Raw genomic sequence first — 24816 nt, 5'->3', positions numbered from 1 at the left:
ATAAGGAGTATAAAAAATGAATGCTTGAAATAATATGGTAATTATTTGAATGGCGCAAAACTCCTCTCATGATTTCTATGCAATCTATGTGGGAAATGGCATTTACAGCTTCACTGAAGAAGGTTTCTCTTTGCTTGAAGGCTCTCACTGTTTGTCCCAAAATAAACTCAGGGAAAGAAATTCATCTCCCAGCACATTTCTAGAGATCTGCATTTGTTATGCTTCTGTATCTTCTTTATCATGTACCACTCCTTTATAGAGCCCTTTTCTTGCAGGTTTCACTCTCAAAGCTGGAGACCAGACTGCCTGTAGCAATGGAATTCCCTGCATCCTAACCTGAGTAGGGGCAGAGGTAAGGAGGAAGGGAAAAATGCTTCTGGCTAATTTCTGTGACTTATACAATTTTTTGTAACATCCTGGGTTTGGATTGAGGGAAATCTGTCGCTTTGCTTGGAATTTGTTTTGACTGTATAAAAAACAATTATTATAATGCTTAGATTTGTGAAAGTGGATAGGAAACTGCCACACATTGTTTAAAATGTGTCATTTTAATTTTATTCTTGGATGATCTCAATTTGGTAAAAACAGCGATGCTTAGCAAGTACAGCAGAGAGTAGAGGATAAAGGACAGGGTGTGAATGCTTTGTCATTATGTCCTGGATCTTACAGGGAGGATGACCACAAGCCCTGAACTGCATTTAGCTGGACAGGAACTGTTTGGAAATACGTGATGGCCAAACAGATGCCCATGGCAGGGCAGCATTAAGTGTCTTAGCTCTGTAGAGCATTAAAAACACAAGTATTTACAGGACCTGTGCCCTAGGAGGCCTCAGGCTGGAGGAATGTTTGGCCAAAGTAGCCCCTTGCCAGCTTCTTTTCAGGTGCTGCTCACACAGGCAGGGAGAAAGTGAGCTGTGCATGTGAACTGAACCAAATCTTTGCTTTGCTCACGAGCCAGGCATGCTCCAGCAGACCCATGGAATCATTGCATGCACTGAGAAAATCCATGGTAAATCAGGACTTGCTGTGTGTGCATGGACATACCTCATGAAAGAAGGCACTTAGGGCCCTAAGTGGCCCTGTGTTTGCAAAAGCCAGTCCACAGAGGGCTGCCTGTGAGAGGTATTGGTTACACTATACTCCTCCCCACATAAAAAGGCAGCTGTGTTGTTGCACTCCCAAAAGACAGATGAGTTCTTATGCATTGGAAAAATCAGCTGTGAAATGACTGAGAAAAATTTAATTGTGTTCCCCAAAGGCAAAAATAGAGGTGTGCTTATACAGTGTGTTAATAGACTGACTGCATCCAGCACTTTGTAGGACTTGTTCCTGCTATATGGAACCAGCAGCAGAGCTGCATTTTGATAAGGAATTCTGTTGTTGAAGGGAACATTTAATTTCTTTAAATGAATGTTTTTTTATGATTGGGTTATTACTGACTAGGTTATGATCAGCTGTATGAAAACATAGCCTGTGATATGCCAGGCAAGGTAGAAAATTGTTCTCTCTTCCCCACAAAGGACAGCTCCTGTCACTGTCATCGGGTAAGTAAGGCACACACACACACCACAGGGAGGCAAGATTCCTGAATTGATCTTGAATCTGCTGTTGAGGTTCTGCTTGACATTTTAGGAGACTCCTCAGATCTCCTGGATTCTGTAAAACAGAGTGATAACATGATAGACTTTGATCCTGTGCATTTAAATGCTTTTTGTTCTGCCAAATCCTTTAATATCTTTGTTTTATGCAGTAAATATAACATGTACCTTCTTTAAAATCACAGCCAGCCAGCCAGTTATATTCCTGCCAGAGTTAGTCACTAGCCTGACTTAAAACATGACTTATTACTCTTCTGACTGATCTCCTCTTATGTGCCACTTTACTTGAATTCCTCTTCTGAAATTGCCATTAGTGCTTAGGTAGTAAAAGAAAAGCATCCTGTACATACTTCAGTACTTCACATCACTCAAGAATCTACCTGTCAGGATTGCCATCCTTCTCTGTACCTTTTCTACAGATAAAATTAGCAACATGATAGAGGCTTTTATCAACAATTAGCTTACTGTAGAACATATTCCATATACCAAGAAATGTGTTGTGTGCCATTTTGGAATGGTATTGTGGCTTCATAACATCCTGTCAGCATGTAGGCACTGCAGTGAGAAGCACACGATTCTGACTTTGCTCTGACTCTGCGCTGGAATATCTTTCTATTGCTTCAAAGGGACAGAAGTGAAATCAGAGTCAGGTTCGGTACAGTCGCAGAGATGAGCTGATGGGCAAAGCAGAAACTGTGAGAGACTGGACAATTAATGGTTAATGACTCAGATATTCTGCTCTTCATTGAGAGCTATAAAAATTCTTAAATCAGCAGGTAAATTTTAATTTGTCTTCCTTGTCCATAAATGTGTCTGAACGCCTAAAGTTTTTTTGTCTGGCAGAGCTGTTTGGTTCCAAGTGCCCTCTCCCTCAGTACCAGGAAAATAACGAGTGGCACAGTACCAAGCACCACTCTGCTATTTCATGATGTTACTGCTGCTCACGTAGCTTTTCCCAAATTAGCTTTTGACTAATTGCTGGGTCCCTCTAAGAAAATAGCTGCTACTGCAGAACCTAGTGCAGCTGCCAGGGAGGTTTGGTTCCTCTCCAGCTGAGATCCGTGCCGCTGTGGCTACACAGCTCTTAGCACCTGACCTACTTAAATCAGTTTGGGCAGAGTTACTTAAGCTGCAGCCAAGCCTTTTTCTTTAGGGTAGCTGAAGTCTCGGGTCCAAGTGTTTATCATTGCTGTGTTATCCATGTGCTCATAAATTTCTATGCAATTATTTGCATGATTTCCTGTCTGTAGTATGATTAGTGTTAAGTCTTAGTTAATGAGATGATTATATCTTGGCAGCTGTTCACAGGTATTAACTTTTTTTTAGAAATATAGAATCTTGCTTCCTTAAACATAATTTTAAATTTTGTAAAGAATAGAGATGTTTTATATAGCAAGTTTTGTATGTGATATTCCTCCTTTCTCTTGGCTAATCCATTGTATTATCCACTTTGGGTTCCCACTCTACACTTCCTGGAGTCTTGTAGACCTCATCAGAAGGAGCAACTAACACTGCCATGAGGGTTTTGAACATAAAGTCTGACACAGCTTTTGACATGTTGCTCACATCCTGAGATTCATTCGCTTCCTGCTGTCCCTGAGTCAAAACTTTTGGGTTTAGGGATATCAAGGGAACATTCCTGCCTGTTCCTCTTACTGTCTATTTATGGACCTGTTGTCCATGATTATGTGCAGCTGCCTTTTGAGCCTATTGATACTCTTTGTTATCACAAACTCCCATGGCAAGGCTGGAATGGAAAAAATCAGCCTAAATACCATGGTTACACAGAGATAAGCAAACTTTTTGAATATTTTATAGAAGGGAATTTCTACCATAAATATATGTCAATAGTTTGAGTTTTTAGAGTAGCAGATATCTGCAAAAACCATGAAAAATAAGAAAAGCAGAGTGATACTTCTCTGTCATAAGACACTGAAACACAAGAAAGGCAGAGGTGGGCCAGATAAAGTCATGGTTTTCATCCAGTTACCTCTTTTCAATGCTCCCTTTGCTGCTTAAGGTAGGTGGTAAGCAGAGGGAACACCTGTAGTGCTACTACTTTTACAGCACTTTTCCAAAGGTTTCAGTGATTTGGTATTCAAAGATACCAAAGTCTTTGGGTTTAATAGAAACTTGTGGTGATCTTACTTCACAAAGTTATCTAGTTGTTTTTTGAATCCCTACAGTCTCAGCTTCCAAAACACTTTGTGGCAGCCCGTTCCCTTCACAGCAATTCTGAAGCTCTGATACTTGCATGGGGTTGCTGTGAGCACCTTGTGTGCATGTGGAGAACTGCACAGATAAATGCACAGCTATTTTGAGCAACAAATTCAAAGTGTGTTTATGAGCTGTGAACAGAAAAGAGGGTTTGATTTGATTTATTTGTTTGAGTTTTTAGTAGGGCTATTGGCAGGATATGCATGGACCCGCTGCCTGGTTCCTGACTATAATAATGAAACACAAATGAAAGAATGAATGGTGTATGTAAGCAGGCAAGTTACACAAGTTCTGGGCTTACATAGTTACACATACATGTGGAATCAAAGATCCTTTTTATAGTCAGAGCAGCTTATTTGGATGGATCCAAAGCTATAGCAGTGCATTAAACTTCTGAGAAAAAGAGTCCTGGTTCTGCTGGACTCTTGAAAATGTGATGTTTTAAACAAGGCCTGCTTCCTGCTGCAGTCCATGGTATGGGTTATCTAACAAAGCCAGGCCTGAGCTTTCAGTCCCAGCACTGAGCTGTTGGAAAAGGTGGGCTGCTGGAGGAGTGGGGCAGGTTTGTAAGCAGCTGAAGTGAGGCCTTCTGGGTTTAATGTGTTCCATAACCAGTTCAAACAGGGCAGCAACTGAAAACCCCAGATGTCAGAGTTACACAACAGCTCCTTCAGGAAAGCAGCTTCAAGTTTTCAGTGGGCTTTATAATAAAGAGCATGCATGAAATGTTCACCCACAGACAGTGAAGTGTTTGCTTTGTTAGCAGTACACACCCACCATCGACTCTCAGCTCATCCTTTCATAGGGGGAGAGAGGGATCTTCATCCCTAATGCAGGTTTTTACATTACCCTTATGTTACTGTGCGTGGGTTGTGTATTGCAGACTTAATGCAGCAATCTGTTGACCTGCATCAATTTTGTGCCTTTTTTGTTCTCTTAAAGAAATGATGTATTGAATGAAAGTTTTGAGGCTTTTTTTTTTTCCACCTGTGCTAAGGTTGAGTACTTTGAATGAAAGAGGGTTTATTTTGAAACTTATAGAAGTTTGGCATTTTCTATTCATACCTGTACCTTAATATCCCAGCAGTGTTCAATTATATCAAATCTATTTTGGCCACCTACCACAGGATGTGAGTAGCTACATCTTACAAGCAACCATTTCTCCCGTCCTCTGAAGGGAGTCAAGACTGCAATCTCTTGTACTGAAGTTGTTTAAAGAACCTCACATCAGCTGTCTTGGCTTTAAACATTCATTTCTAAAATTTTCTTATGGAGCTCTGCAAATTTAGTGTTTCTAATGGTCAGGACACTTCCACATGGCACTGGTTTTTGGCAGGGTATTCTTTTTTTGCCATTTTATGGGGGTATAACAGCAGTTACTAATTTGCTGTCTTACAATGACTGAATTTAAAACTTTTGGTGTTTTTAAGCAGAAGGTTGCTTTTGTTCTGAAGAATGACTTAAAAGAGACAGCACTGACCCCCCTTCAAACGGCCTGGAAGGGTTTGGCACAGTCAGGGTTTAGCTGAGCATTGTCTCACCTGCCTTGCTTTGTATTTCTCACTGGCTTTTCTTCCCCCCTCTTTGACTCTCTCTGTCATTTATCATCAGCATGCTGATGTGTTCCTATCTGTGCTGAGGACTTTATCCCAGTATTCTCATGTGATTAAAGTAAAGAAGACAAAAGTTACTCAAGGTGTCCCATCTCTCATTCTCACACCTCAGTATTTACCTTTACCCGACCTCTGCCTCACTAAATAAATACTAGTGCCAACCTCAAAACAACTTATCCACCAGCAAAAATCTTCTGATGAGAACTGCCTGTGATTGCTGACTCATGTCTATTGCTGTAAGAGGATTTTTAATAGGTTATTTTTCCCCTAACAGTGATTGGCCAGTAAGGCTTGACTCAACATTCTTATTAATGAGTTGTCTGACTGTTTCATGGACTTTGTTTTTCATACTGTACTCAGTGTAATGCCCTGAAAAATGAGAAGACACATTAAATGCTGATTTGAACTTATTATATAATTATTTCTTATAAATTTATTATTTATGGCAATTTTTTTTTTTTTTTTTTTGCCAGAGAACACAAAAAATATAAAGAAATACAAGTTCTGTTCCTGCAAGTCTGAGGAACAGTTCATTGAATGATGATTTTTTAGGTTACTTTTCACCTTTCATGTTTGATCAGTGGCCTGGATTCAGGGAGGGAAAAGCAGACGAATCTAAAAGCTGTCCCTAGCTAGCAACAAACCTTGATGTAACAGCACAGGAGGAAAACAAATATCTGGGGCCTGTTCCTGCAGTGTTTAAGCAGGTGAGGAGGGTGCAGTAATTCCTCCAGAGGCTTTCTGAACCCTTTGTTGGTGTGTGCTGGTGTGAGGCACTGGGGTTCTCCAGTGGGTCCTTCTCCATGCCCATACATCAACAGAAGCAACATAGCAGGGTGAAACCTCCCCTGGAGATTTCATGGCACAAAGTCAGAAAGAGCCTCTGTAGCCCATTAAAACTTCACATTTTTAGTATCATGAAAGGACTTGTACTGTGTCATCAACAAAATCCTACCCACTGAACTGAAAATGTCACTCATTTGGGACTGAATGTGAGTTGAGTCTGTCAGTTATCCAGGGATGATACAGAGGCTGATGAAAAATTGCAGAGGGGGTGATGCAGTTCCATGTGTTTAATGTCTCAATACCTTGTGTGCTTAGAACAAAATCATCACTTTGCACTTGCAGAGATGAGAAGCTCTTAATCGGTCTCTAGCACAGCCCAAAGTGTGAGCCTGGGTGAGGAGTACCTAAGTTATCCTGGCAACTGCTAGGAAAATCACAGATGCTTTACCTGCTTTCAACAAATTTTAATTATTCCATCATCTCTGTTTCCTACTTCAAACTGGAGCTAATATAACATAGGTAATAAAATTTAAAAGCAAGCTCACTTTTCTTCCTAATAAGATCAATTATTTTTCTCTTTAGAGTTGCCTTCAGTGACCTTGATGCAGGAATGTGAAATGTTTCTTTTGGACAGACGGGTTTCGCTCAGCACTGTGGTATCCTGATGGTTGGTGCTTTAGCCTGGTGGTCAGAACTCTCTTCTCTGGAGGGGACTTGTGACAACAGATGATGCTGGTGAAAGCCTAAAAGGATTGACAAATGTGATGAATTGTCCATTCTGTTCCCTCCCATACTATGCCTTTTCCCCAGGACGAAAGACTGTAGTGCAGGAAGAAATAGGTTAGTGCGCTACATTTTATTCCACAGGCTCTGTTGGCTAGGTCCAAATGGTCCCTGCATGAAAATTATCCAGATATTCTTGCTCTGATTGAACTGGCAGAATTTCTTTCTGGAATAGAGATAGAAGTTGCTTTTCTCTAAGTCACTTTTGGTTTTAGACAGCAAGTGCCTCTTCATGCTGGGGCAACGTAGATGCTCCAGCATGTTTTGAGTGCACAGTCTTTATACTGAGCGTGTCCTCTTCCATCCTCTTTCAATGGGAGCACTCTGCAACAGGGCAGATAAACTGAGTTTGTTGCTATTACATAGTTTTCTGGTGACTCCATGATTCATCACGAGCTTTCTCTCATAGTTTTTCTCGTATGGAGAGAGCTGTTTAATATAATTGCAGGAATGACTGGATCGTGGTAAGGAGCACATAGAGCATGTACCAAAGGGTATTTTGAAAGAGTTGACTTTTCCAAGAACTCCTAAAGGTAGTGAGGACTTACTTGGCTCTGACTTTAAATAATGTAATTCTTGTCTTTGTAAGAATTTTCTCATAAGCTACAGCCTCATTCAGTTAGCGTGGTAAGCAGTTCTACTTTGTGGATATTGTTTGAAGGTTCAACTTTCATCTAAGTTATGTCAAATGCATGAAAATAGCATCCTCTCCTTATCAGCATGAACGGTTTTTTTCCATAATTTGTGTGAAATAAAAATAGAAGGTAAAAGAAGTGACAGAATTAATGTAGTACATAACTCTGGAGGCATCACTATCTGGCAGAACATTTCCTAATGAAATCATCATTCAAAGGAAACCTTGTTCCCAGTTTCAGAATTAATATGAAAATGATAGATGAATATTCTTAAAAGAAAAGTAAGTAAATAGACAGAAGGCATGATTGAATAAAATTCAGCTAACTTGGGTAGTTTGCATTTCATTTTATACTTATAAATCCACATTATAGATGCCTAGCAGAGACTTGGAGTTTTCTCTGGGCTTTCCTTTACTAAGTCACCACTGTGACTGCTGCACCCCTGATTGATATCATACCACTGACTGTCCTGTGGTAACTACTCCCCAGCAATTTGACATGCCCTTATCACTCACTTTTAATCAGATAAGATATTTTCTTCAGCACCTGCTCTTATCCTCAGTAGGCTTTCTTAATATTGCATGAATATTACTGACAACTGATTAAGGCCCAGTGTGGTTATAGAGGTGTCCCCTTAAAAAAAATAAATAATTGCAATGTACAATAAAACTTAGAGTTTCAATATTTAAGAAACTTTTTTAGGATCATATTTGATGGGATCCATCAAGAATTTAGATCTATTTCAGCCAAAGTGACTTTATCTACCTATGTCAAAGAACGCACAGACTCATTTTTGAATTCTGCCTCCTCCTGCAATTCAGGCTATCTTATCAAGACTGAAATCAGACAATTTTCAGGTGTTTCCTGTAGCTGTTCAGAGAGGAATACTTTATTAGTTCCCCTTTCCGTGTTTCTTGTAGTTTCTGTGCTCCCAGAAAAATGCAGTTTTGCCTTGGGAGACTGAGGAGTCAGGATCAATTACTCCACAGCTCTGCTGAACTCTAGGGTTTCAGGTCACCATCTGAATTTCTTCTCCCATGATGAGCAACTTCCTCTCACCAAGCATGGAAAGACATATTCAGTATGACTCTGGACCAAAGTGAGGAGGAACAGTGGTCATATAACCCACTTAAAATAACCCAGGTTTTGGTTTTTCATTCTAGAAACAAAATTATTCATGGCTAGCCTGAGTTATGAAAGATTTACTTTGAAGAGCAATAAAAAATTGCTGATAGAATTATAAAGAAAATATTGAGGTAAGGCTATCGGATTAAAAAGGAAATATTAAAGCAATTTATATTCATGGGGTTTGTAAGTCTTGCCCTTTATCTATTTAAGATCTATTTTTTATTAAAATTTTGCAGGGTGGAGGTTAATTCATTTTTTAATATATATTTGTTTTTCAGAGTAATATTAATTTAAGTAGCAGGTTGTATGACTGTGGTCTAGAAACATTAATTGGCATGCAGAGTATTTATATTTCCTCTTCAAGGCCCTTTAATTAAAGCTCCTTGTTTGCTTTTTTTGAAAACCATTCTAAATGCAGGTTGGTTCACTAATGACTTTTCCCATGATCCTCAGGATTATGAAGTTTGTTCCCCAAAAACCAAGTGTCCCCCCAGGCATTATGTTTTTTTTCCAGCCTGCTGGCTGAGCCAGAGTTGGGCTGAGCTGCTGCTTAGCACCTTGCTAGAAAAAAAGACTTCTCCAGTCAGTGATGTTCTGTGGTGCCCACAGGGTGTTCAAACCAGAGCCTGATCCTGAAGGTGGAAGTGGTAGTCACGCAAGAAACTGCTGGTTGATCTCATAAAGTGAATTTATCACCTCTCTGATCTTGCAGTTTTTCACTTGTTACTATATTAACTCATATTAACTCGTATATATTACCTTGAGACTGGCCTGCATTTCCATGTTGCTGTTGCAAAATGCCACTTTCAGAGGTTCAGCATATTCCAGGATTTCTTGGAGAAATGTACTGGTGAGTTTAGTTCTGTTTTTGAAATCAGGTGGCATAGAGATTCAGACAAGGTAAGTTTTTCTTGCATGTTATGCAAAAGGAACTTTTATAACTCAACCCTTGGTTTAGAAATATAATTCAAGCAGGGCTATGCACTCCCATATATTTAACAAAGAGCTTAAGTGTTTAATGCCAAATATTAGACATTTTAGAACCTCAAAAATTAAGAAAATAAAACTTGCTTCTAACAGTTTTACACAAAAAAAAAAATTATTGTTTCAAATCACACAATATTTGCTTGGTTTGCACATCTTTGAGTCACATGATTATTTTTTTCACATTCCTTACCTTTCATTTAAAATGCAAATGAAATTTTCTTCTCACAGTTACTGAGGAAACATCTGAGCAGTGTTTTCCAAATGATCCAACCCAAATAGAGCTCAAACCAGAATGAACCCAAAGGCTCAGAAGCCCTCAGAATTCTAACAAAAAGTTCAGATAGGGTCAATTTTAAAAATAATTGTTTAAAATTCTCCATTTGTTTTAGAAGACATCACACCAAAAAAGACTTCTGAGAGATTGAAATGAATCTTTTTACTTGTATGCTCTAGATCTTGCTGCCTAGGAGATGCACAACTGGCATATGTAATTGCACAGTGTACCTGAGCTGTATTTAAAAATAGGAGCCCTGTGAAACAGAGAGGTAAAAACTCGAATTAGCATGATTAAGAGACAGCTCTACATCATTTTTATTTATGATGAATAATTCAGAGCATCCCATGTCCCTCATCAGGTTGACTACCATAATCCATGGAATTAAACATGGGTCAGAGAACAAGTGAAAAATTACAATACCCTCCTGAAAATGTCACATGGTTTTGAGACCATGCAATCAAAATCATCCAAAAGTGTACTGCAGTACCCAGCCAAAGTGTTGGACTGCCAGAAATGGGAATCCTGCTGCATTTCACATCCTTCTCTCCCATCAGCATGGAAAGGTCACACTGCTGATGCCTACATGCTGCAGTCCTGTCTTCTCCTCGGAGCCTCTCTTCGCTGGTGCTGTCTGAACTGATCCATGTTTCTGAATCCCAGGCAGCACAGTGATCACTCTCTTCTGTTGTTTAGCACAAGGGCAGCAAACACAGTGTAACTAGAGTGTGGTTCTGAGTCCTGCTTTGCTGGCCTCTGAGCACTGGCTGTCCTGCTGTGTTTTCTCCTTCAAGTGCCCTCATCAGGCTAATTACTTACCCAGTGAGATGTGCTGTCACTAATGCTCTGCAGAATCAGTAGAGCAACATTCCCAACCGTTCACTTCTCTTAAACAAGGCATTTTCCTCTTGTGATATTTTGTACTCTTGCTAGAGCAAAGAACTTCCGCTGAAATGGGAATCTCTACCCAGAAGCTTCATAGTTTCCAACTTGGCAACTCCCAATGAAAAATGCTCACTGCTCTCAACAGATTTTAATTCTAACAATGTTTAAAGAGTGCTTGAAAGAGAGAAAGTCATTAAAACCCTACTCAAGGTGTCATTTGGACATTTCAAAAGCCAAATAGTGAGGCAATTGGTAAGTGGTGCATTGGGGTGTCGGTGCTTAACTATAAGCAATGGATTAACTTCTTGATTTGACTAATGTAAAATTCATTATGTGCACTCAGCTTTCTTATATTTTTTTGAGACAAAGCCATGAATGAATGTGAAAACTTCATTCTCTTTAGCTCATTACAAATATAAATTACTGAAGTTAGTACTACTATTCATAGAACACCATTTCTATGCCTTGTGTACAGAAATATAAAAATTACAATAATGTCTGAGCAACTTTCAGCTGTGCATAGTGATTTTTTTTCCCCTTTAAAGAGGCAAAAGTGGGAAGGTAAAGAGTTGACTGAATTACTAAAATAGCTATACTTGTCTTTGTGAATGCTTTCGAGAAACAATTTCTCATATCTGATGGAATAATTATTGACATTTGCAAGGACTCTGGTGGGGCCTTTCACCTTTTTATCTGCAGAAAGCTGTGTCTTCTGTAGAGATTTATGTCCTCTTCATTCTGGAGCTATGGGAGCTCTACCCTCACTCTGAGGAGGCAGAAACCTCATGCCAGACAGGCTTTGCTTCCCAGCAGTTTTCAATATAGAGCATTTCCATTATCCTGGAGTCATCTCCATGCGCTGGCCATGACAACAGCTGGGACACAGAACAAAACTACTGGACCCTTAGAATAATTTTTGGATTGTTTAGCTCTATAGGTGATATTTCACGACAAGGGGAATATCTTTGCCAAGTTTAAATATTCTAAGAACAGAGAAATTACCTTTATAAATACTGCAACAGGCCTAAGGGACATTTTTTTTCCTTATACAGTATTAATTTTAAAAGTAATCAAATCTCCTAGGAGTGCAGTGCCACATGAAGTGATTTAAAACATCAGAAGATGAACAGAAAAGTTAACATTACCATTTCATCTTTGCCACTGTTTCTGTTATCCCCAAACTTCACAGCATACAATAATGCATGGAAGAACTCTGGCTGGCTGATGTCTGTCCATCCTGAGGCACAATGAGAGGAATCAAGAATAGAGCAGCTGCTTGAGTTCTGAACTGTCTTGTTTTTATGGGCTCTTACATAAGCCTTTTTTCCTTCTGACTCTGTATTTACCAAGTCAAGGGTCTATCTCATTGTTCCATTAGTGCAGTACCTGAATTTACAGCAAAGCAAGGAAATATGGCAATAAATCTTATTAGCTGTTGTTCTATGCAGTCCCAAAGGCTCTCCTGAGTGAGCCGCATCCCTCTCGAGCAGATACCAAAGAGAATAAGATTAGGTGCAACAAAAGAGAACAACAAAATTTTTGCAAAATGGTGATTTCTAAACTGCATGGCACCTATGCCATTCTTTGGCAAAGTGAGGGTTTTCAAATGATCTGTGTACAGAACCACTGATAGGATATGTGAGAAGAGGGGACAAAGTGCTCCTGCCCTCATTCCTGTCTCTCTCTCTCCACATTCCTGGCAGGAGCCTGAGTGGGCCAAGGCTTCAGGGGCTGCCCCGGCTCTTTTCAGCTGATGAACATCAAATGTTAGTCTAACTTCAGTGCAACTCATTTAAAAGATCAATTTTCCCACAGTTCAGTCTGAAGAGAGAAGCTGCATGTTTCTTGCCTTGCTGTGGGTGAGGTACCTGGCTCATTTGTTCTTAATAACTTGCAGCTCGGAATATTTCTGAGAACATTGGGATTTCCTCTCTGCTGCTTTGCTTTCCTTTATGTACCTGCTGGATTTGTGTCTTTGAGCAGGCCTGTCTGCTGGCCACATTTTAACTTATAGCTAGGCTGAAATTATTTATAAACCATAGAAGGGACACAGGTAGGCTTTCAAGCGCTTCTGTCCCATTCATTGGGACTGAAACCTCTTGGGCTTCTCCTGGCTCTCAAGAGATTCAGCACTGGGCCAGCACAGGCTTCCTCAGCACTGTCAGGAATGAAATGTTTCTTGGCATGAATGCTGGGCACCTGGAGAGCTTTAAAACTGAAATAGGTACCTGCTAAGGTTTAAGAGCCTTCCGAGCTGGGCAGCAGCTGAGCAGAAGTTTTTAGTATCATTGTTTGTGATTGCAGCTGACTTCTGCCTGGCTTGGATACCTCAATACCTTTTTGGGATGTGGCCCTAAGGATTTTTTTTTTAAACTTATACATTAAATAATAAAGGGCAGGCAATTAAGAAGTCTTGCTTAACTGGCTCAGCCTCTTGAAGAGAGCTACAAATCAGCCTTGTTTCCTCCTCCTGAGAATCATTAGATCATTGGTTACAAGGGCGCAGGGAGCCTCTGCAGTGTTTCATGGCAGAAAGTGCACAGGACTGCTCTGTGCTGTTGTTTACAAACCGAGTGTGCCACACTGAGCATCCCAGCTGGATGTTTAGTTTGAAAAGCGATATGTCAGTCGCTATTTAATTAGGACCCTGCAGCCCACCTTTCTCAGATGCAGCAGCTTATTAAAGCGTTCCCTGATTGGGAATATGCAGATGCCATTGGTGGAAGAAATAGCTGCCTTTATTTAGAGTGAAAGGACTTTGCCACCTTTAACCTGGACTTACAGCAGCACACTTGGACCCCAGGGTTTAGGTGTAAGGACAGAGGAGACAAAACAGGCTGCTATTCTCCTTCCAAGGAAAATGATGTTGGAAGGGGTGTTGCTGTGCTCCCTGTCCTGGGAGAGGAAATTCTCCTCCACTGCTGCCTGTTTATCCTTCTCACATGGCTCTTCTCTGCAAGAATTTCAAGAACAGGTGAGCAATTTCTTACTGTTCTCTTGTTTGGGCTGGGATGGAGAGCAATAGGATGCAAAAAAAAAAAAAAAAAAAAAAAAAAAAAAAAAAAAAAGTTTGTGGTTGGTATCTCTGGGAGAGGTTTACACAGAATAAGCTGCTTACAGTAAAAGAGCATGGCAGTGTTCAAGGCCAGGCTGGAGCAGCCTGGTCTAGAGGGAGTGTCCCTCCCATGACTGAGGGGTGGGAATACAAGATCTTCGAGGTCCCTTCCAACCCAAGCCATGCTATGATTCACCAGTGGTGCAGCCTTCTCTCATTTGGAAGGCAATTAGTACTTCTTTAAATTAAGGGAAGTGAGGCTGCAAAGACACTCCCCAGTAAGCTCTACCAAAATTGTAAAGACACCTGTACAACAAACTATAACCTGCCTTTCAAATGCCTGTGTTTATTCTTAGTGTTGTTAACTATTTCCAATTTCTCTATTGCTGCAAGCTTAAAAAAAAAAAAAAAACCCAAACCCTCAATCTCACCAAAAATTGTTTATATGAACTCTGGTATTGATACTCTTGGAGAATTATATATGTTATTTATGCTGAGCTCCAAGGGCTATTCCAGAACTTTTAGCCTGTTTGTTATTTTGGCTCAAATGTACCTTTCCAGAGGTGATAATTCTCTGTCTCACTTCGAAATACAAAAGAGGAGTTTAGAAGAAAGTGTTTTTTATATATGTATTTTTCTTTTACAGAAGTTTACACTAACAAAGTAAAACACTGAGTACTGTTGCACTGGACCCATCTCCTCCCACTGTTGTCTGTACTTTTCAGATGGGCACAGCATTTCCTTTAGATGTTAGAGATAATGTGTGTGTGTATCGAGGTAAGGGCTGTTTGACTGATGAGAAAATTCCATTATGGAAAAAGAAGATGGAGCTTAATCTTCAACTCTCTTATCCCTGACTTTGGGAATATTATCTCTATTCGATAGAGATATGCTCTGGCTTTTGTGTAAGCAAAATTCTCCTGCATTTCCCACCTCCTCTGGCTTTCTGGGAAGTGACAAATCATCATTGTGAGCAATATCTTTCTTATAAATTCATTTTTCCAGTTTTGGGATGCTGGTTTGCTCACTTAGACCTCCTCTATTATTTTTTTTTTTTTTTTTTTTTTTGGTTAAGACAATCACATCCTAAGCACAGAGATACCCATAGAGAAGGAAATAATCATAACAATGAATCTTGCTCCCTACAAGAAGCTAAACAAGTTGCCTGACTGAAGCCCATGCCTGAATGACAAAATGTTCTGGCCATGAATTGAGCTAATTAAGCCCACAGCTTCTGTACCTCCAGCTCCAAGAGAAAAAGTGGTGATAGCTCACCATGGTCATTGTGAGAATGAGTGCAATCATGTATAAATATTTTACACATTTTACTATGCCACATACTACTTCATCTAGGAATTAATTCCTTGCTTTCCCACTATGATGGGAAAGGAACAATGTCACAGAGAAAAGAGAAGAGCTGGCTAAGTGTTATTGATAGCTGCATTTTATTTACCAAGAGATGGATAATACTCTAGAAGTCTTTTTCTAGTCATTTGCTTCAGCAAACACGTAAGTTCTTTTGATGAGCAAAGAAAAGCTAATGAAAAGCCTATGATAACTAAATCACAAGAGCAATATGAGAAGAAACTGGGAAATGTTGATAGTCTTCATTATTATAATAATCTAGAATAGAAAGAAATTATATTATTACTCTAATATACACTCTTGGCAAAAGGAGTAAAAAAAAAACAAAAACACACACACACACAAAAAAACCCCACCAAGCAATTGTTAAATTTTTAAAGGCATTTATGAAACTGCAGCAAAATAACTTTTCACTTCCATTTAACATATATTTATTTAGAGTTGGGAAATGGTATGTGCTATTAAAAACATGGCAGTGTTCCTTGTAGTAAATGCTTTCTGTCGTGTAAGCCAAAGAAAGGATTCACACTGCCCTGTTTCTGCAAGCCAGAGCGTTCATCAAATGTTCCTACAGTCACTACTCACACCCAATAAACCATAAGGAGTGTTATTAGCTGAAATATTATTGAAACCACTTATGTCAAGCAAAGGGGGAAGGAGGGAGTGAAGGGAATGCAGCTCCACTGGACGCAAGACTGTAATTCCCTTGTTTCGTGAGAAGTTACTTGGGAAAGATGGACTTTCAATGTTTGCTGAGAAGCTGTTGGAGTGTGGTATTGGTCTGAAGGTGAAGCAGGAATGCATAATCACTCCTCCTGAGGATTGCCATGTTGGCATGCAAGACAGGGGCAGGGATGGTTGTAGGACATTCAAGCATCGTTTGAGCAGAGGGAAGCAAGACTATAAGACTGTGAGGTTTTTTTTTTTTCAAACTAAGAATTAGTCCAAGATCAAAGGGATCATGATTTCACTGCATTAGTCTTAGTTTGTACTGGTGTCTCTATCCTGCTAACCATTTAGACACACATGCATAAAACTGGCAGACATTCTGTATCATATTCTGGGTGACCATCCAAAAGGTGTCCATACACATCATTTCCCAGTAACAGGAGCTGTGCCAAAGCCTGTGGAGGATCTGCTGGGATGTTCCATGAGTGGCTACACTGACGATAGGACTGATGCCAAAGCCAGGTGTCAGTCAGTGCCTGGACTGGTCACAAGAACAGGAAAAGAACAAGAAAACCAGTTGTCACAGGTTTTTCAGCAGCCAGGAGCTGCTTGGCTTCATCCTCAGTCACTGCACATTCACATTTTCTGCCACCTGAGAGCTTCATCAGGAAAGCAAGGATGGAGTCTGTGCTCAATCTGCGGCCTGTTAGGGACCAGAGAAACCCTTGGGGTGACTGTGAACTGCACTGAAGCTGTTCTGACCCTGCACTGGGTCAGATGCTGCTACTGCTCCAGCTAGAAGTTTTGGGATCACCCCAATGTGCTTTTTTTTTTCCCCCTATGGGGAGAAGGATGGAGGAGAACAGCATCCTCTAGTGTATGAGGGTTTCAATCAGTTTTCTGCTTCTCCTTTAGTTACTTTCCAGCTGCTTTGCAGTTCCCTCTCAGATGCAACAGGGCCCCAAATTTCAGCTGCTGAGATGGAAATATGCTTAATAATAGATTATGAAAAAGACATGGTGAAAAATTCCAGTTTAGATGGAGGATTTTAGTGCCAGATTGTGCCCTGGGATTCCAATGCATATCTTCCATTAAAGCTATTAAAAATGTTTGCATTTTAAGGAAGAATTTGGACTTTTGACACAATTCCCTCTTTTTCTTTGGGAGCCAAACATTTTCTGTGGTAACAGAACATATTATAACAAGAATAAATATAATGCATTCAGGCATTAAAATGAATAACAGTCCTTGATCTATCTGCTGAAGATTACAGGCATGAAATGTGAAAGCTGTTAGTGGTTTGAAGAAAGATATTTGCTGTAATTGGCCATGCAGCTTTGGTTTTATTACAAAATATGAAGGAGATGACCAGAGAGGTGTCCAGATCCTTACATTCTGTGGAGAGATTACATGCATCTCATGATCATAACTTTGGCCAGTGGTTTGCTGCTTTTTGAATCAAGAGATCCTAAATTCTCAGGGTAATGTATTTGCCACACACAAGCTGCTGCCTCCTATTCCAGTGGGTTCAAAACCTTGGTGTTGAGGCTGTATGGATACAAGTACAAGGAAAATGTCTCCTGTATTCACCAGGTGCTTTATGAATTAAAATGGCATTGCATACACTTTGCTTTAAACACTCAACCCTTCAATTTCTGTATTGTTTCAAATTTGAGCAATATAAGGATGTACAGAGAGAAGCTTTGTCCTCCAGAATGGAGGTAACTCTCATCTTTCCCTCCCTCCTCAGGTGTTTGAGGCAGGTTGTTTCCCTTCCTCTCCTTCAGAAATGAAAGCAACTGCCTGCAACCTGTGCTTCTTCCCTGGGGAATGAGGAAAGACAGAGCACAATTCAGGAGTTTCTGAGCTCTCTGTTGCCTCCTGCTCTTCTGGGACTTGCAGTGGATCAGCTGGAAGTGTAGATCTCAGTGGTGGTGGCACTGCAGTTTTAGAGGAACCTACCTAGCACCCCCTGAGTCCTGAGGTCAAGATAAACTTCACAGCTGGGCTACCTAGTAAAATGCAGAATGCAGTTTGGTGTGAAACCTTTAGAAATTTGTGTGATGGCAGATTTCCCCAGAAATTTAACTTGCTTTACTGACTGTTTTTTTTACAAGATTGATTGTTGTCCACAAAAAATAAGCTCTTTCATCAAAGTTGACTTCTTGGGAAAAAAAAAAAAATCACTGTCCATCTCATCAGAGAATCCCCAGCTAGTTGTGAATAAACATTGTTTTTAATCTTCCCATTCCTTTATACATAAGGCATAAGTAATGCCTAGTGTGTATTTCCTTGGAATGCCGTGTGTATCTTCCAATTTGGTCTCCTTGAGGGAAAACTAGCATGTTCTGGTTTTGGCTGTTTGGCAAGCCATAACAGCCATCCAAGGGGGTTTGCCTGTAAACACCAGCCACAGTTAGCTAGGGTGTGGTTTCCAATTATTTAAATACTTATAGAATGCCACCAGAGGGTGAAACAAGGAGGAGGAGGGATAGGATGCAGCAGTGGAGGGGCTGTTTTGGTGGCTGTAATCTCTGGGAGACTGCTCACTGTACAGAGCTGTCTCCTCAAATAAATATTTGGGAATAATTGTATAGCAGTGAGAAAAGGGGAGAAAGACCCTTACTTCTTGCTGATATTGTTCAAAGGGTTTGAGATGCTTGCAACTGTTTCCAGACTTTATTTGGACCTCTAGATAACTTTTCTCATCTGTGGAAGGGTATCCAACAGTAAAGCCATTTTCCCTTGATGTTACAACCCACGTAGCTGCTGTACCAAGTCATGTTTGGTGGTGCCATTTACTGAGTGCTTTCTGAGGATTTTCTGGTCTTTATTCCTTCTGGTTACTATTAGCATCACTGAAGTTCAGCTTGTCCAAGATTCAGTTGTACCCTGATGGATTTAAGAGACTAGGACACACAGCAAACATGAATGAACTTCATTTAAAATAGAACCAGTCAGTCCTTTTCCTCACTAAAGAAACAGACGGAGACAGAAAGCTGGGATGTTTCTCTTCTGTAAAGAAGATCTCACACCAGTCATACCTTAGCTGGATCCCCTCCTCTTCTTTTGTCAGTGTTATGCATCTGCATTAGCAAGCTGTGCTTTTCATTCCAGAGCGATGAAAGGGAACAACAATAAATTACAATGCCTTTTAAGAACTTTCCAAATCTTATCAGATCTCACATTTCATCCTGGTTGCTTTTCCATGTCATTCTTTTACTATTACTCTAACTGCCGCTAAAAATTTATTTTGCTGCTGTTGTGCACCTAGCACTTGCAGCTACTGTTGAGAAATAGCAAGGAGGCAGAAAGCAGAGATCCTTTCTCTTCCCTTTTTGTAAATTCCTACTCCTTGTGAAATTCCCAAACTCACCACCTCCCAAGTTTCCAAAAAGAGTGGCCCTCTGTAGTCTGAGGTATTGTTGCACTATTAAAAATGGATATCTGATGTTGCTTCTTGTGGGGTTGAGGGGAAGGAACGGAGAAGGGTGGCAGTTTCACCCCGCTGTCTCTCATGATGCTTGAATGCTGGGAGTAGAAAACAATATAACAAATAACTGAAAATGCAGCCACCTTACTCTCTTTTATATAAATTTGAGATTACGAGCCAAACTCACTATTGACATAAGCAGATACAAATCTAATGAAGTCACTGCAGTTACTTCTACTTATGCCAGAGGTGAATTTGTCCCTATTTTTGGAACATGCTAGTTTTGTGCTACAGCACTGGCACACTGTATCATGTCAAAATCCTTTTGAGCAATGGCAGTGTGCCACTGGCTGAGTAACATGATGCATCGTGTCAAACATCTGCCCGATATTGGTCCTGATCTGCTTTTTGACAGGATGCATCATGCCACTGTACCATGCCCGAAGGCATCTGATAGGAATTCCATCAGGATCTGGTATAAGAAATGTGTGCTAACTGAATACTGGAACATTTCAGCATTTTAGCATTTTGTGGAAACAGTGATCTCTATGTTAGTGCATTTATAAATCTCTTCCAAATGCCTCATGTACTTGGGTGAAAAATGATCACTAATGTACTCCCACTTCAATGTGTCACATTAACATAATAAACGATAAATCATTTTCTATTTTAGTCTGTTCTGCTTTAAGGACCGATATTGGATTTTCTCATAAAAATGATCAATTTATATTGAAAGAATTTGTTTCTATTTGTGATGTTACATGCTTGTTTTCTCACTGTTATTAAGAGTAGGAGGGTTTTGTTCTGAGTTTTTCAGGTGGTGTTTTTTTATAAACCAGCACCAGGCGTTGTTCTCACTGCATGTGAGCGTTTTACCTCAGACAGAAACGGTGCTAAACACATCCTCCCTACACCAGGAAACGTGTTTCACAATCCTCTGCGGCACACGTTCCCGGGGAGGATCTGCGAGGGTGGATAGCAGCCAGTCGTCCAGAGGCGAGGAGGCCAGGTGCCAGGAGCCAGAGGAATGCCTGGAGGCAGCCTGGCCGTGTGCTTGCGGTAAAAGCCTCCAGGTCAGGAGTCAGGAGCAGGCTGCTGGCCAGGAACAGCCAGCTTCAGAAGGTGGTGCTTGGTATTGCTGGCCTCCGGCTCCTGATGTCCTGCCTTGGGCTTGCTGCAGTAGGAAATGAGGGAAAACAGATTGCTAAAATTAATAGGGATCAAGCAGAGATGTGTAGATAGCAGTCAGCACCTGGATTTTCTGTTTTGACAAAGCAACTGGTCAGGAGCTCATGCAATTTTTATATGCAAGTGTATTTTACCCTTGCAGAAACTTCGCAGTGACTGCAAAGGTGAGTGCTTCAGCTGGAGTCCATTTGCATCGATCTACAAAATGCAAGAAGAACAGGCTGTCAGAGTGCTTGTTAAAAAGCATATAGCTACCTTAAAATCTGTATGCACAAAACTTAAAAAAAAAAAGGAAAAAAAAAAAGAAACTAAGTATGTCTGCAGGAAATTGGATCTTTGTTCAAGGTATTGCAGTTTGAATGTTTTGGAGATACGCTTTCTACAAACAGAGAATCCTACTGGGGTCAGACAGAGCTATTTTAACCTTGTTTATTCATCTAACTGTACTGGCCAAGGGGATATGTCTCTGCATTTGTGTGCATATATATGCAAAGAGAGGGAGAGAGTATAAATTTAGAACTTTTGATCAAAGGCTTCCATTTCTGGCCACTATTACATTTAGGTAAACTTAAAAACAAATTTTGTGAAGAAGAAACTTCAAATAATTCACTTGAGACCTGATGAGAAGAATACAAGAGCAAACAAGAGTAAATCCTTCCCAGCATAAGCTGGGATAATGCTAACAAGGCATAGTCTCTTCCATGTGAGGAATGGCATCGAAAGCCTCCAGGCGTGGCACTGCAGCCGGGCGGCTCGCTGGCAGAAATGTGCACACAGAGGTAGGCCGGGAAAAATATTTGAATACAGCTGAAGTCATTACAACCAGATCCGAGTTTTCCGTATATTTTTCAAGCTGAGAAGTGCCCTTACTTTTTATTTATTTATTTATTTATTTATTTTAACATTGTACTACAACTGTGGAGAGGGAAGAGAGACTCCGGGCTATTTCAGCCTGCATCCATCCTCCTGGATGGCACGTAGGTGCCTCCTTCCTCGCAGATGATGAATCCCTGGCGAGCTGAAGCGTGGCGACACCTACTCCAGGCTCCGAAGAAGCTCAGCGGAGCGCGTCCCGCTCGCAGCCGGGCGCGGCGGGGCCGCTCTCCGAGAGCCGCGGGCGGGCGGGGCTGGGCAGGTGCTGCGCGCCCGCGGAGCGGCGGGCGGGGCGCGGTGCCGTCCCCGCCCCGCGGCGCTGCCGCCGCCGCCGCCGCGGCCGCCGGGGCGCCCCGCGCAGCCCCGCCGCGCTATAAGTGCGGGCGCGGGGCGCGGCGGCCGCCGAAGATGCGCTGGCAGCCGGGGCTGCGCGGCTCCTGGCCGCGGCCGCCCCGCGCCGGGGAGCGGGAGCAGCGGCAGGAGGAAGAAGAGGAAGGGGGAGACGGCGGCGGCGCGGGGCGGCCGCGGCCATGAGCTGCTCGGACGTGGCCATGCAGCAGCCCGCCCCGGCGGCGTGCGGGGCGCCCCGCTATCCGGCCGCGCCCGCGGCGGGCTGCGCGCAGGTGAGCCGCGGGCAGGGCAGCAGTGCGGAGGACTGGGAGGTGCGGGTTTTTTTTGGGAGGTCCCCCCCTCAGCGGGTGCACGGCGCATCGCTGGCTGCCCTGGGCGGAGACCTCCGCCCCGGCCAGCCCGCGGTGCGCTCCGCAGCCCCCGGCCTGATTTGGAGATGCGGGGAGCTGCTGAGGGTGCCCCGGAGCAACGGAGCCCGGTAAGAGCTTTCCTGACAAGAAAAAAGCATTTCCCCTCGAATTCTTGCATCTGGCGGGTGGATGTCGGCTTGCCCAGCTGGCGTGGGGCAGGAGGGAAAAGTTTTTTCCTTACTCCTCTCCGCCTTGTGTCCGCCGCCGTGCCTTCCTTGCTGCCCGCCGGTTCGCGGAGCGGAGCAGCCGCGCACCCCGCGGAGCCTCCCGCGGGCGGGACCGCGCTGCTCCCCGCGGACCCGCCGCGCCGCGCCGCCGCTCACCCCGGCACTCCTGGAGGATCGTCTGCGGCGAGTTTCCAGCTGAAATTGGGTGATCAGATGTATTTTTTTTTTTTTTTTAAGTGAATCAGGAAATTCTTATCGGGCTGACAGCATTTTTAGACTATGCGGTGCGTGGGTGAAGTGGGACTAATATTGACTTGGCCCTAATGTAGTCATCTGAGAATACATTTTTTGGTTGTTGCTGCATTCCATAAGGTTTTATCATTATTATCCATGAAGATTGTTTTCTCCGTACATGGGAAGTGACCCCTGGTATCAACTTGCCTGGGAGACACGAGTATGGGCTGAAACGTTAAAATTCCGATCGTGTGTTGCTGGTTTTTTTTTCTTTATTGTTGGGAGACAGAGCCCATTTGCAAAAATGATACCCCAGTGAACTTGTCCAGGTTGCTCGTGTTCACTCTAAACACGAGCTCTGGAAAACTTGCGAGTTCTGCCTCTTGCAGAGCGCCTTTGCTATTATTTTTTCTCTAATCTTGGTCAGAGCTTGCAGAAGCTTCTGTCTATGCAGTAATTTTACTTACAAAGTTTGTATTTGGGTATCTGGAGGTCCAGTTCATAGCCTGTGTGCTTCGGAGGGAAAATGAATAAATAAAAACTAATAGCCTGATTCTCTGACTGAGAGACCTAGAAGTAGAAAGCAGCAATGGAAACTCAGCTGAACTTCCTGACATTTAACTCTGGAAGTGGTTGACTGTATTTCTCTTTCAGATCTGTAGAACACTTAGTATGGGGCAATACATTAAATGACCGTGTCATGTTGAAGTGCTAGTGCTTTTCATTTTTAAGCATAGGTATGACATTTCTTCCTCTAAAAGCAGGGCCATATCTAAAATGTTCTGGGGGCACCCTAATGAACACTGAAGTTTCCTGAAGTTTTATTTTAAACAAACTGAGTTCTTGGGGGTTATGCTATTTAAGTAGAGGTAGATAAGCAAGGCAAGAAACATAGATAGCTCTGATAAGCCAGTACAGGTCTTGAGCTGGCACCATATATCACATTTCCACCTAAAAGCTTTCTAAACATGGCTATCCTACATGTTATTGACAGTTTAATTTAATGAATCCTGGTTACACTGGTTTTCCTGACACACTTGGAGCTGAAGAGTCTTCACAAGCTACTTGGATGCCAGACTGAAAAGCTGAGCTATTGTTGCTGAAAAAAATGTTGCACCCTCTACTTCTAACAGCTGCTAACTTTAGACTGGTTTATGTATTTTCTCTGAATCCAATGTTTTCTAAATTAAAAAAAAAAAAAAGAAGTAAATATAGAATGACCTTCTCAAGCATCAAGATTTATTGTTTGGGTAATGAGTGACATTTTGCAAGTTTCTGTTTCTTCAGAATTGTCCTGTCAGAGATGCTTAATTAACTGCTAGAGAACGTAACAGAAAAAGATGAAGAATCTGTTGCCAGGTTTTTGATTCTTACACATGTGTTCAACATGTAAAGCGCTCCTGCACTCTTTGTGAGGATGATGACCGTTGTAAAGAATGTTCCTCTTCGCTGGAATAAAAACTGGTTTAAAAATAACAGTGAGGGAAGATGAATTAGTGGGATACCTTAAAATAAAGTCTCTTCATTGGAGATGATAAAATGGAGCTCACCCTTAAAATATCTGAGGACTCCACCAAGGCATTTTTCAGTGGTATTGTACTACGCTGGTGTCTGTGGTTTGTGTTCTGAGAGAGAAGGGCTCTTCCATGCTGTGCTGCTGTTGGCTTTCCTTTTCTTCCCAGAGCAAGGAGATGTAGGTGTGTCACTCTAACTAAAGCCTGTGCATCTCCACAGGTACTTGTAGTAAAGCCATCTCAAACGTGTAATTGGTTATGCCTTGGACTTCAGTTTTGTGTGCTTTAAAGAGCAAAGCAGCTCTTCAGCTGGAGAGCTCAAGTTCTGAGCTCTGGGATCGATCTGGAGAGACAAACCCATCGTGTTTCTTTGGGTTGGGGCAGTGCCTGCAGCAGGGCCAAGGGGGCTCAAATGCTTGTCTCCTTTCTTATATTTTATTTTTAATGGAAAGTCTCAGACTGCTTTTAAATGGTGGACTAGTGTGCAGAAGTATTGTAGCTTTAGGGGTTGTCCATCATGCCTTTTAAAGTCTCCCCACGCTGAAGTTATTCCCACATTTCTGTGTCTGTGTTTTTTCCTCCCTTAAATTCAGCACGGAATTGATTTTTGCCTTGCATAGGAAGGCAGAATTTCTGGAAATGTAGCCTTCA

At 41.8% G+C, this 24816-nt stretch overlaps 1 protein-coding gene across 3 annotated transcripts in view; it reads left to right on the top strand.

Annotated features, from left to right (window-relative positions):
• The first annotated feature begins 241 nt into the window (after positions 1-241).
• Positions 242-24816, top strand: part of VGLL3 (vestigial like family member 3) — a 49042-nt gene continuing 24467 nt past the window's right edge. Inside the window, exon 1 of one of the 3 annotated variants that reach the window (XM_041713499.2) lies at positions 242-352. Coding sequence is in view for 2 of the 3 variants with exons in the window: in XM_030263147.4 (XP_030119007.4) it covers positions 22020-22112 (93 nt within the window). In the remaining variant the exon portion in view is untranslated. Of the gene's footprint in view, positions 353-21827; positions 22113-24816 lie in introns of those variants that run through there. The other 2 variants (XM_030263147.4, XM_030263142.4) reach the window with 2 other exon arrangements.

Source organism: Taeniopygia guttata, chromosome 1 (genome assembly GCF_048771995.1).
Source record: "Taeniopygia guttata chromosome 1, bTaeGut7.mat, whole genome shotgun sequence".
NCBI classification, from domain to species: Eukaryota; Metazoa; Chordata; class Aves; order Passeriformes; family Estrildidae; genus Taeniopygia; species Taeniopygia guttata.
Note: the sequence above shows the minus strand (reverse complement) of the source record. Positions and strands in the feature narration are given on the sequence as shown.